General features: G+C 57.4%; 1 protein-coding gene and 1 long non-coding RNA gene across 6 annotated transcripts in view; one reads left to right on the plus strand and one right to left on the minus strand.

Annotated features, from left to right (window-relative positions):
- Nucleotides 1-4217, minus strand: part of LOC128147233 (uncharacterized) — a 35751-nt gene extending 31534 nt beyond the window's left edge. For 2 of the 3 annotated variants that reach the window (XR_008236968.1, XR_008236969.1), the window contains exon 1: nucleotides 1361-1453. This is a non-coding gene — a long non-coding RNA (uncharacterized LOC128147233). Of the gene's footprint in view, nucleotides 1-1360; nucleotides 1454-4120 lie in introns of those variants that run through there. The other variant, XR_008236970.1, reaches the window with a different exon arrangement.
- EMX2 (empty spiracles homeobox 2) lies at nucleotides 3592-11658 on the plus strand. 3 transcript variants are annotated; one of them, XM_052799650.1, is made up of 4 exons: nucleotides 3592-3953; nucleotides 4720-5238; nucleotides 7308-7492; nucleotides 10216-11658. In XM_052799650.1, the coding sequence occupies exons 2-4, from the start codon at nucleotides 4848-4850 to the stop codon at nucleotides 10381-10383; spliced, it is 744 nt and encodes a 247-aa protein (XP_052655610.1). In that variant the 5' UTR covers nucleotides 3592-3953; nucleotides 4720-4847; the 3' UTR covers nucleotides 10384-11658. The 3 variants fall into 3 exon arrangements, with proteins under 3 accessions (XP_052655610.1, XP_052655609.1, XP_052655611.1); XM_052799649.1 differs by having other exon boundaries at nucleotides 4758-5238; XM_052799651.1 differs by lacking the exons at nucleotides 3592-3953; nucleotides 7308-7492 and having other exon boundaries at nucleotides 4633-5238; nucleotides 10216-10319.
- Nucleotides 11659-12357: the final 699 nt, after the last annotated feature.

A 12357-nucleotide genomic window follows, 5' to 3' on the forward strand; every position in this document is an offset into this window, starting at 1 on the left:
CCCGCGGATGCGCGCCCGCGGCTGCCGCCACCGCGCCCCGCGGAGCGGGCGGGGAGCGGGCGGGGACCGGGGAAGGACCGGGCTGGGACCGGGCGGGGACCGGGGAAGGACCGGGCTGGGACCGGGCAGGGGCCAAGCAGCGTGCCGGGCAGGGTCCGGGCAGGAGACGGTGTGCGGGGATGCGCGTCCGGGCCGAGCGGTCCGTCCCGGCGAAGTGCGCTGTCGTTACCGCGCTGCTCGCTGCGCCCCGCACGCAGCTCCCGTATTTTCTCCCGCTTCCTCCGCACATGTTGATATTTAAAATGAGCCGGAGTCTGGCACGGATGGGTGCAGATTACGGCTTCGTGTGTAAAGCCGGGGATTTGCTCTTTTTTTCCCTGATGTCCCGCGTTACTAACGTCATTTCGGAACCGCAAGCCCGACCTTTCCGAGACGAAAATAGATGTGCGAAACAAAGCCGGGGCTGCCCGCGGCCGCCGAGCGCCGGGCCGGGCTTGTGCAGCGCCGAGCGCAGGCAGCCGGGCGGCCAGGTGGGGGGTTTCTGGAGCGAGGTGGGGAGGATGCTCTGAATTAGCGTCCAAAAGAAAAAACTAAAGCGACGGTCCCGGATTGCTGTTTCCCGGGGCCGGCGGGAGGGAGCCCGGGCAAGCGAGGCCGTTTCCCGGTCCCCCGCGGCCGCTGCAGCCCCCGCCCGCCGGTGAGACGGGCCCCCGGTGGCACCAGCGCTGGCCGGGCTTTGCAGGACCGAAATAGGGGTGTGAGGATTTCAGGGCTGGTCTCCTCGGCGGGGAGACCCGTGGAAAGCACCCCGTGTGTCCGCCCCACTCGGGAGCCCCGGCTGCGAGGCCCTGTTCACGCGGGTCTCCGGGTGCTCGGGGAGGGAGCCAGGGTCGGTAGCGATACACCCTCGGACGAAATCCACCTGCTCGGCGGAGGCCCCCCGGGTCTCCCCGGCGGGGTAGGACCCCGGGCTCTCCCGGAGCCCCGGAGCCCGTCCCGGCTCGTCTCCGTGCCGGGCTGCGCTTCGCGGCCCGGGCTGCCGTCGCTCCCGCCACGTATTGCGCTTTTGTGAAGGGCTCGCAGCACGCTGAGAGATACTGACTGGGATTTAGGACGTCCCGAAAGGAATTAAATTAGGCATTTCACCCGCTCCTTTAACTCACGCGGCCCCCCTCCAGACACGACCTGCCTGGGGCACCTCTGCTCCCCGCTGTGGGCACGGATCCCTGGGGCCGGAGAGAGAAGGGGGAGACGGATCCCGCCTGGAAAAGAAAGTTAAGGGGAGGCTGAAACTTCCCTCACCGCCATCCCCCCAGCCGCGAAAGTTCAGCCTGGATCAGCCCGTAAACAACCGTCTTACCCCGAGGTCTCCCGCATCTGAGGCCTTCCTCGCATTTTCTTCTTGGCTCGGCTTTTAAGAGATGAGTATTAGTTTGGAAATCCGAAGCTAGTGCCTTTGAGGCCAGCCATGTAATTTGACTGCGAATGTAGCGCACCCCTCCCTCCGAGAGAGGCTGCCTCTAAGTGCGCTTGGAGCAGATCGGGGATTGCTGGGAAGGGAGCCCCTGCCAGATTTTCTCCTTGTAGACGCCAAGAAGACAGCGAGAGCAGCCTGTCAAGACGCTGGGTAGGAAAAGTTCAAGAGAGGAGCTTCGGGAGATGCTCCCGGGGCAGCCCGAGCTGGAAGGCAGCGGCCCCGGCCGGGGGAGCACGGACACCGGCTCCGCACGGGCCGTGGGCTGCGCGGGAGGTGCCCACGAGAAACGGCCACGGCGACGAGCGGGAAAGTGATACAGAAATTTAGGGGGAAGCGGAAAATCCTGGGAAATCTCATCCCGAGTCCCCCTGGGTTTTGTTCTGCCTGTCCCCGGCCTGTTTTCTCTCCGACAAAACCCAGAGAGAGCTGGTGCTCCCCAGGCTCTACTTGCGGTTTCTCTGCTTGTATGTAACCACGCACACACACACACATATATATACACATACACATAGATACGTATATGTATGCACGTAGCACAGAGAGCGAGCAGGGCTCGGTGCGGAGCGGGGACCTCCAGGTTGCTGCGGCCGAGATCACCCGCTTTCCCGGGCGAAATCGGACTTGGCAGGGGAGAGCTCCCCGCTGCAGCTGCAGCCTCCTCCGTTGAGCTCCAGAGCAACGGGACCCCCGGCTTCGGGAAGGGATTTTAGGCTAGAGGATATTTCCCCGGCGGTAAAGAGGGTCGAGGGAAATTTATCGAGCGTTTTGGAGGGTTATCCCTGCTCTGCGTGGGTGACGGGTTTTTCACACGGATATAATTCCTCCCTCCCCAACTGCTAAATTACTTGATGCAGTTTTCAAAGGAGCCCTGTGATTATGTCAGGATGTCTGGAGGAAAAAAAAAAAAAAAAAAGGAAAAAAAAGGAGTTGAAGTTTTTCCAATTCAGATTCATTCTGCAGTCCCGGAGAAGTGTAAATACACAGATGCAGAGCACGGCTTTTCCTAGGTGAAGGAGAAGTTTCTCTTTTTTCCCTTTTCAGTGCTCAGGAAGCAAGACCCCAGTCGAAATCAGCACGTCAAGCACCCGTCATATTTAGGACACTTTCTCAGCCTCGCTCAGGTCAATAATCCCAGATCTCCGCGAGAAGAGCGTTGAGGGGGGGAAAGTTGCACGGAAAGGGGGCGAGAGGACTTAAAAAGTTAAAATACTAGAGATTCACGAGGGACACGAGTGGGGTTGGAGGCAAATCCGGCTCTCCCCTCCGCAGCAAGCCCGGCTCAGCGGGGCCGGAGCCCTGCGCCCGTGTCTGCCGGGGTGTCTGCGGGCAGCAGAGGTTTTCCCAAACGTGTGAGACCTGGGAGGATGGCACCTCGCTGCAAAATCTGTCAGAAGACGAGTTACGCCGTACAAACATCTCTCTCACTTTGTCTCTGCAATCGTATGCACGTGTGGCTACGGATGGCTATACGTACAGCCGCCCAACGCCTGGAGAACAGATTTCCATTTCATACGGAAAGTGAACTTCTCCCTCCACAAAGTGCACACAGCGCGGGGTACACAAAAGCAACCGCGTCCCCAAACAAAGGCGCACAAACACGGGCATCCTTGCGTGCCCGGCACTGTTTTGTCACCCGTATTTAGTCCATCGTTTTGGTACCGCGTTAAAAATATCGGCTAGCTGCAAACAGGCGCTTTTAGGAGAGAGCGGGGAAGGCGGAGAGAGTTCAGCTCGCCCTTTACTGGAAAGAAGCGAGGACCGTTTAGACAGCGATTTTTTTAGCACGTTTTAATGCAGCGGAGTAACGGATTCTTTGTGTATAAAGTGGAAAGAAAACAGAAAACAAAGTCCGGGAACGAAGGAAAGAAACGCTAGACTGGTTTTAAGACTCCCCCATCCCTTGGTTCAACAGAAACATTAATTTACATTAGCAATTCCGCATCTTTAAGATAAATTACACAGCGGCGTAATAGATTTAAAGTACGCCAGATTTTTTATCATTAATTGTAAATGTGCAAAATACCTGCTGGTACTTCACTTTAGAAGAATGTAATTGGCAAAAATGGGAGGCTGATGAATAGATAATAGATCCTTAACTACCAATAAACAGTAAGCACCAGCCAAGAGTATTAGGATGTGATCATAATTATTCTGCAGCCCCAGCCAATGGGAGGAGGAGAACTCAGCCCTAAAATCATCCCCGGACCCAAAGGTAATCGCGAAAATACGGACAAGGCTGGAACCGGAGACTTTGCTCCCCTGTCCCGTCTGCGAGAGCCCGGCGTGTCCCAGCTTTGCATAATGCAGCTGCCCTCCGCTTTGTTTTCCGCGCCGCGCGGTGCGGGGAGTGCGAAGGAGCGAAGGGGGGAATAAATAAGTTCCGAGGAGGAGGAGGAGGAGGGCGACCCGTTCTCTCACCGGGACGAAACCTTTCCCAAGCGGGGCATCTCTCCCGGACGCCCCGGGGCTGATCAAGGTAACCTCGCCGGGCTGAGAGCACCCGAGAGGTGGCAGGGAGAGGGGTGTCACGCTGGCGGAGGGGCCCTAACTCTCCCCCCCCCCCTCACCCCACACCCCCCCAGAGGAGATGCGGCCCCCCCCCGCCCCGCCCCCCCCCCCCAAGGTCCCGTCCCGTCCCCCTACCTTGGTCGCCGGGCGGCGGCAGGGGAGGGAGGGCAGCGCGGCGGCGGAGCGGAGGGGAGCGGAGGGGAGCGGGGCCGGGCGCGGCGCTGCGCTGCGCGGGGGCGGCGGCGGGGCGGGCGAGAGGCTGCGCGGGGCTCCGCGCTCCCCCCGCGCTGGCGGGCGCGCTCCCGCCGCACTCCGATCCGCGCCGCGCCGCGGCTCCATCCCTCCCGATGGCGCTGCCCGGCGCTCGCCTCCCCTCTGACGCACTTTAAAGAGTCTCCCCCTTCAACCTCAAGGCGAGTAATAGCGACCAATCATCAAGCCATTTACCAGGCTTCAGAGGAAGCTGTTTATGTGATCCCAGCACTAATTAGGCTCATGAACTAACAAATCGTTTGCACAACTTGTGAAGGGGCCGATCACATCCATGGATTGTCTTTGGACTTAGGGAGGGAGGGGGGGGGGGGCGACCGCCTTTTCCTTGCAGGAGGGAAACTTCTCCCGGCAACTTTTTTTTTTTTTTTTGGTGTGTGTGTGTGTGTGCGTGTGCGTGCGTGGTGCGTGTGTGTGTCTCCCTTTTGGGTACCGCTGGCTGCCGCTGCCTCCTTTTCCTCCAGCCCCTGTCTATTTATGTGTGTATCTATCCCTCCTCAAGTCACTCCCTGCTGCAAACTTCCCCGGATCGTCTCCCGCGCACCAGAGAGAGCCAGGCAGAGATTTGGTCGGGGACTCTCGCCGCGGCAGCATGTTTCAGCCCACACCCAAGCGGTGTTTCACCATCGAGTCGCTGGTGGCCAAAGACAGCCCCTTGCCCGCGTCTCGCTCCGAGGATCCTATCCGGCCGGCGGCGCTCAGCTATGCCAATTCCAGCCCGATGAACCCTTTTCTCAACGGCTTCCACTCCACTGGCAGGGGGGTCTACTCCAACCCGGACTTGGTCTTTGCGGAGGCCGTCTCCCACCCGCCTAACCCGGCCGTGCCGGTCCATCCCGTGCCCCCTCCCCACGCCCTGGCCGCCCACCCGCTGCCCGCTTCGCACTCCACGCACCCGCTCTTCGCCTCGCAGCAAAGGGACCCCTCCACCTTCTACCCCTGGCTAATACACCGCTACCGGTATCTGGGCCACAGGTTCCAAGGTACGTGCAACTTTTCTTCTCCCTCCCATCCGCCCCTCCATCCTCCGGCGGCCCCCGGCCGGTCCCCGCGGCGCGGATGCGGGGGGACGGCGGGTGGGCGGGCGGCCGCTGCCCGGAGCCGCGGGCTCGGCTCGGCTGGGCCGAGGGTCTTTTGTGCCTGCCTCCCCCGCCGCCAAACTTGAGGAGCTGTCAGAGCCGAGGGGCTCGGGCTTGGTTTTGCTTCGCTGCTTTTCCCGGTTTGTTTTGGTTTCCCTGCGAGGAGGGGGGCAGGCGGGAAGGCAAGGCCGGCTGGGACTTCTGCCGCTTTCTCGCCCCGATTAAAAGCAGGGGGGGAAAAGGTGGATAATTTTTGTGGGCCGGTGGGTTAAAAGCGACGGAGAAGCCCCCGAAGGAAGCCTCCCCGCGGAGAGGGGAACGGAGGGGTGGCGAGGTTTAGGTTCCCCCGGGAAGGCGGCGGTGCCCGCCGGGCTGCGGGGGCCGGGCTGCCGGGGCCGAGGGGAACCTCCGCCGCCGCCCCAAATCCGGCCGCTCCCCCTGTTAGCGGGGACGAGGGGGGGGCCGAAACGAACCCCAGAGAAAGGAGAAGGGAAAAAACCCAAAAATAATCCTAGCGCCGGAGCAGAGCGGGGAGAGGGGGCTGCGGAGGAGAGCCGGGGCTGGGGGCAGAGAGGGCGATTCCGTCCGTACGGGCAGGGAAGGGCTCCCAGCTGCCAAGAGATTAATAACCGGCTGGAGGAAAATAACCAAATCCAATGGCGCACAATCAATAAAATCCCCCTTGTTTAACCCTTTGCAACCGGCAGCCTCTTCTCCGAAGGGTGAGACGATTTCTCCCCTAATGGGTCCAGCTCCTGCCTCTTTCGTTATACACACACAGAGACACACGACAAAAAAAAAAAAATCAGCCTCCGCTCGGAGGGATCCATCTACCTTTTTTTTTTTTTCCTTCGGTATTTTTATTTATTAATTCCGAACCAAAACAAACCACCTGCAATATTCATTTCCCGGGCCTTCTGCAGCCGAGCCGTTGCACCCGGGTTGGAAAAGGAGTCGCTCTTTCCGAAGCCAGGCGGACAGAGATACAAAATGGATTATTACCCTCTCAGAATAAAATTACAGGTTTCGCTCACCAAATTATTTGTCGCAGTCATCAGGCGATTGGTAAAGAGCGGTAGATGAAAGGCGGAAATGTCCTGGTGTTGAGCCACAGCCTGATTTCAAACACACCCTCCTCCTGCAACGATTTTTAATGCACTTACGGAGACAGACCCTCGGTGGCTTCCCCACCTTGGAAGGACCGACCCGGAGAAGCGGCACAGGGCCAACCCGGAGGGAGAGACCCACTAAAAAGCCCCGGCTGACACCCCCTCACCCCCCTCGCAGGCCGGCTGGGATGGCCTCCCCGAAGTTTGTTTCTTTATTTCCCCGCCGGTTCCCTCCGCCGCCGGGGCAGCAGGCAGCGGGCAGCGGCACGGCGGCGGCGGGGAGCACCCCGGCAAAACGAAGGGGAGCTGGGGGAGAAAGGCCCCAGCCGGAGTTTTGGGCGAGGGAAGCGGGCAGAAGCCGGGGGAGGGGGCTGCCGGCTCCCGGAGCGCGGCGGCCGGCCGGGGAAAGGGGGTGGGGGGGTCGGCAGGGACCGCACCGAGAGCCGCTGCCCCGCTGGCCGCGCCGGGAGGATGGAAATAACAAATAAACAAGGAAAGATGTGAGGCTGCCGGTGGGCGAGGGGAAGGGGGGCAGCTGCGGGATGAAGCCGCAGAGACCGCAGCCGGGCTCTGGCCAATTCTTTTGCTTTTTTTTTTGTTTGGTTTTTTTTCTTGCCGTAGTGTTCCCCTGGTTGTGTTTTAGTTTTTTAATTTCTCCCCCTTCTCTCCTTCCCCTGCTCATTCCCTCCACCTATTTATCGAAGGAAAATTTAATACAAAAAAGGCGCTGAAAATAAAAAAGAAACTATAGTCAGATTTCTCCTTCGGGTAATGGTGAGACACAAAAATTCTTGCGCTAAAACGTCCTCTCGAGTACGTTTGGGGAAGGCGTTTTGCTAATCTCTGTTTTACCCTGTTGCCCAGGGAATGAAACCAGCCCGGAGAGCTTCCTATTGCACAACGCACTGGCCAGGAAACCCAAACGGATCCGTACAGCTTTCTCCCCATCCCAATTACTGAGACTGGAACATGCCTTTGAGAAGAACCATTATGTAGTAGGAGCAGAGAGAAAACAGCTGGCACACAGCCTCAGCCTCACGGAAACTCAGGTAAGGGGGAAGCAGGCCAGCGGGCAGCTGGGAAAGCGAAAGTACTGGGATCTCCTTGGGAAAAACCCACCCGGCCGGCCCGGAGATGCGAGGAAAAATACGGTCAAATTCTGGGGGTATTTAGGCCTCCAGACCCGAGCCGGTGGAGCGGAGTGAGGGGTCCCCCCGCGTCGCCTGCGTGTTATAAAAGCTTCTCCCGTTGCTGAGAGCCATGGCCTGTGCCGGGGGTGGCGGGGCCTCGGCCGGGCGTGGGGAGCCGCGGGGCTGGGGGCACGGTGGGGCTCTCCCCGGAGAGCCCCGGCCCCAGCCCCGGCCCCAGCGGGAAGGGGAGCGGCGAGATCTCCGATCTGGAAATGAAAGGCGGCCCCGGTCATTCTGCTGCGGGACTGGCGTGAGCCTCGAGAAGTAGTTGAATGTTAGGGGAAAAGCCCCCAAAACAAAAGGCGGAGGGGAGACCCCCCCCCCTTTGGAGCCTACGGCAGAAATACGGTTTCTCGGATGATTTTTCACTCCTTTCTAGCCCCGCGTCCGGCAGCGGGGGTATGAGGAGCCGGTTCGGGAGGGCATAAAGATGAAAAATAAAAGCAGAGAAATTATTAACTGCAAGGAATCCCCTTCTCCCCCGCCGCCCCCCTCCCCCCCCCCGCTGGCTGGCTGCGGGCCAGAACCGCACCGGAGACTATTTCGGTCGTCTATCTGGAGGGACGATTAGCGACGTTTCTGCTCCGGTTGTCCCGTGGCGAGGGTCTCGGCGGGTACCGAGGCCGGACACCCGTGGGGAGGGCGCGGAGGCGGCGGGGGAACGGGGGTGGGCGCGGGCTCCCCCCCCCCCCCGACGGCGGGGACCCACGGCCGGCGGGCCCGCTGCGAGGGCGTTTTTCACGCGGTTTTCTCTTCGCCGGAAGAAAGGCTGGGGTTTTGGGGGGGTTGTTTGTTGTTGTTGTTGTGTCGGGCTTTTGTTTTGTGCCCTTCCACGAGACTGGTGGAGAGAGGGCTCCAGATGGGGATTGTCTCTGCTACAGTATGTGGCACTGTACTTTAAAAAAAAAAAAAAAAAAAGCCAAAATACCCAGCCGCAGCCTAGTTCAAAGTTCCCAGTAAACACAGCGTTCTCTGGGAGGATTAAGTTGTAACACTTTTTTTTTTTTTTTTAAACTCCTTTTCGTGGGGGAAGCAATAAAGAGGTTGGAGCTTTTGTTTTAAAATGTCTCCCTAACAAAACAATAAAAAGGGATCGCCACTTTTATGAGGTTCTCCGAACAAGGGACCGGTCACAGGCTTATTTCCACTGGAAAGCTGTATTTAAGGTGGTCTTTGTGCTGCTTGATTCCGAAGCTGGTTGGGGTCTTTTGTCCGGATGTCAAACCCCCAGTCCCCTACAAATGAGCTCCCTTTTGGGAGATCAGCGTGCAGAAATGAACCGTCCTCCCCTTCAATTAGCAAACTAAAAGCAAATTAAACTCACCCCTTGTTCCCCGCTCAGCTTTTTAATGGGGGACTTTTGGAGAATATGAAAATGCAGCAGAGATGTGTGTCCGGCCAGGCAGGTCTCTGTTCTGAAGAGGCAGCGAAGCGGGTTAAACCAGCTTATTAAAATGCTCCAGTTCCCTTTTCCCCCCTTGCTGGGGCCTTTATCAGGCACTTTCAGACAGAACCAGAGTTTAAACTGCTTTAAAAAAAAAAAAAATGTTTACCTTTGGCCGCTACAAGGAGTGTGGCCAGCCCTGGAGATAGCTCCCAGATCAATACTATCTGTAATTAAAGCACTGAAGTCAGCTGCCGGATGGCTAAGTCAGATTTATTCGGCGCTGAACAAATTCAGAGGGATATTTACGGTGGCACTTACAGGTTTCGCCTCGCTACGATCGCTCCTGGACGGCGCGTCCCGGGGAGACGCTGCGGGGAGCGCCGGGCGTTTTTCTTTTCGTTTTTTTTTTTCTTTCATTTTATTCTCTTTTCCAAGAGGAAAAGCTCTGGTCCCGCCGCCCCCCCGGCCCCGTCCCGCCGCCCCCCAGAGGGACGAGGCCCTCGCTCTGCTTTGCCCCGCCGGCCGGGCCGGGCCGGGTCCGGGGGTGCCGGTCGGGGGTCCGGTCGGCCCCGCCGCAGCCCCGGGTCGCTTTCCCGGTGTCGGGACACCTCGGCGGGCGCGGGTAACGAGAGCCGCCCCGGTGGCTGCCCCGACGGCGGGACCGGCGTGCTGACAGCCCACCGCCACGCTTTGTTTTCCCCGCGTGGGGGGGTGCCGGGCATTGCGCGGGGCTAGTCGTGCGCGGAAAGTCCGCGTCCCTGCGCCAGGTGCGGACGCGCTGCCTCCCGCCCGCCGCTCTGCCCGCTCCGCGCCCGGCTGCGGGGAGCGGAGCCGCGCACACGCACCGGTGCGGCTGCCCAGCTCCTGCACGCGTGGGTCCTCTGGAGGTGCCTGGCTGGCGTGGGCCAGCGTGTCTGTGCCTTTCCCGGAGAGGGGTAGGCGGCACACGGGCTCCGGCTCCGCTCGCCCCGCTCCGGGCTGGGTAGCGGTGCGGGCAGGGCACGGTGCGGGCAGGACACCGGGCAGGCAGGGCACGATGCAGGGAGGGCATGGAGCAGGCAGGGCACGATGCAGGCAGGGCACGATGCAGGCAGGGCACGGAGCAGGCAGAGCCCCTCGGCAGGGCAGCGGGCGGCGGAGAGCACCGGCGGCCGGGCAGGCGTCGGACTAACGGCCGGTGCCTTTCCTCCCGCAGGTAAAAGTATGGTTTCAGAACAGACGGACAAAGTTCAAGCGGCAAAAGTTGGAAGAGGAAGGTTCAGACTCACAACAGAAGAAAAAAGGGACTCATCACATTAACCGGTGGAGAATCGCCACCAAACAAGCCAGTCCAGAGGAAATCGACGTCACGTCGGACGATTAAAAACTGGCACTTTCGGACTTTTCAAAGCCAGGCACCCCACCAACAGAAAGTGTTAAAGGCTCACACACCCCCCGACCCCCCCCACCCCCCGGCGTGGCGGTGCGGGGAAGGGACACGGAGATCTTCATCAAAACTGCGATTCCCGTCTGGGAGGGCAGCTGGGAGCGAGCGAGGGCGAGACCGCGAGAGGGCCGAACTGTGGCACTGCCGGCACCGCTCTGGCAAGGGGGCATCTGTCAATCAAAGCCAAAACACCGGGACGAGGTGATTGACAGGTATTCCGTTTCTCACAGTCCGCTTTTAAAAGCATAACGTCAAAAAATTAAAAAAAAAAATATTGAAAAAAATCTTAAAAAGAAAAAAAAAAGAAACACCCCCCCCCAACCAAACCAGAAAAATTACCACCTTACAGGACATTTTGCACTTCACAGTTTTTTCCGTCTTTGAAAGAGAAATTTCCATAAGCAGCCAAAACCCACACCTGTTTCAGAAACTTGAATTGCATGTGTAAAGCCGTCTGGGCAAAAAAAAAAAAAAAAAAAAAAGGAAAAAAAAAGAAAAAACGGAAAAAAAATTACCCCGGTTCCTAAAGACAGAAATGAATTGTAATTTTTTTCCCTTTAAGACAGGTTCTGTGTGCTTTTTAATTTTATTTTACGAGAAATGTGCAGTCTGTAAACATTTTATGATAACTTCTGGCGTCAAAGTGTTTGTGAAAGCTAAATGAAGTAGCAGTAACAAAGCATAGTGTTCCTTCCGGATGGACAAACACGGTGGGGCAGGGGAGGGACGGGAGGGAAAGGTGGGGGGGGAGGGAGGTTGGGGCTGGTCATAACTTTTGCTGCCAAAAAAAAAAAAATCAAATCAAATTATCCCCCCCCCCAATTGTATCCCCATTGCAAAACCGGATGATGATTATTTTTTAAGATTAATAAAGCGCAAACCCAGCGACCAGGTTCGGCGGTGGGGACAGCTCCCAGGCTGGGAGGATCCAGAGAAAAGGGACTTAAAATCGCGGTTTGATTTTTTTTTTTTAATTTTTTTTTCTAATGGCCATTTCCATTGGGGCAATTTTCAAGCACTGACCTTATAATATTCCGAGATCATAGAGCTACTAAAAGAAGTGACAAATGTTTCCTTCATGTCTCCTATACCAGAATGTAAATATTTTTGTGTTTTGTGTTTAATTTGTTAGAATTCTAACACACTATATACTTCCAAGAAGTATGTCATTGTCAATATTTTGTCAATAAAGATTTATCAATATGCCCTAAATTTTTAAGCAATATATTTTCCCCTTCCCCCCAAATTTCTCGGAAACCGGTAGTTCCCCCCCCCCATGTTTTTAGCTGCCGAGTCCCCGCGGTCGGAGCCTGCGCTCCCCCGGCCGCCCCGCGCATTCCTGCGGCCATAGCCGCGTTTTCTTAATGAATTCGCTGGCTGGTTAATAGACCTCTAAAAATAAGCCGCAGAGACCCACTTGCTGTAAATAAATACCTTTTAAAAAAAAAAATAACAACAACAAACCCAACCCCTTCCCTGGTTAGAAACTGAAGCGCGAACCGGCTCGTAATGGGAGGGTGAAACTGGTCCGCAGCAGCCGCGCTCCGCTCAGAGGAAGAGGGCAAAAATATGTATTTTATTTAGCGGGAGAGGGGTTTTTTTTTCCCCTCCCGTCTTTTAAATTCCCTCTCCAGGTCTTTGCGGTGAGGAGCAGGTCCTGGGAGGCAGGGACCCAGCTGCCTCTCTCCCCGCCGCTCTAAGGGAGCGATCCTGGGCACAGGGTAAAACTCTGACATTAAAGACGTGGAGGGGAAAAAAAAAAAAAAAAAGTTGCTCTGGGTCCTTGAGGAAACTAGCTGGTTTTCTGGGGGTACACAGTTGTTTTTTCATGCTTCATTTGCTCCTTAGCCTGATAGACTGCATTAATCAGTTTTATTTCCATTGATAGAGAAACCTCGTCTGCTCTGTTCG

The sequence above is a fragment of the Harpia harpyja genome, chromosome 10 (genome assembly GCF_026419915.1).
Source record: "Harpia harpyja isolate bHarHar1 chromosome 10, bHarHar1 primary haplotype, whole genome shotgun sequence".
Taxonomy (NCBI): Eukaryota; Metazoa; Chordata; class Aves; order Accipitriformes; family Accipitridae; genus Harpia; species Harpia harpyja.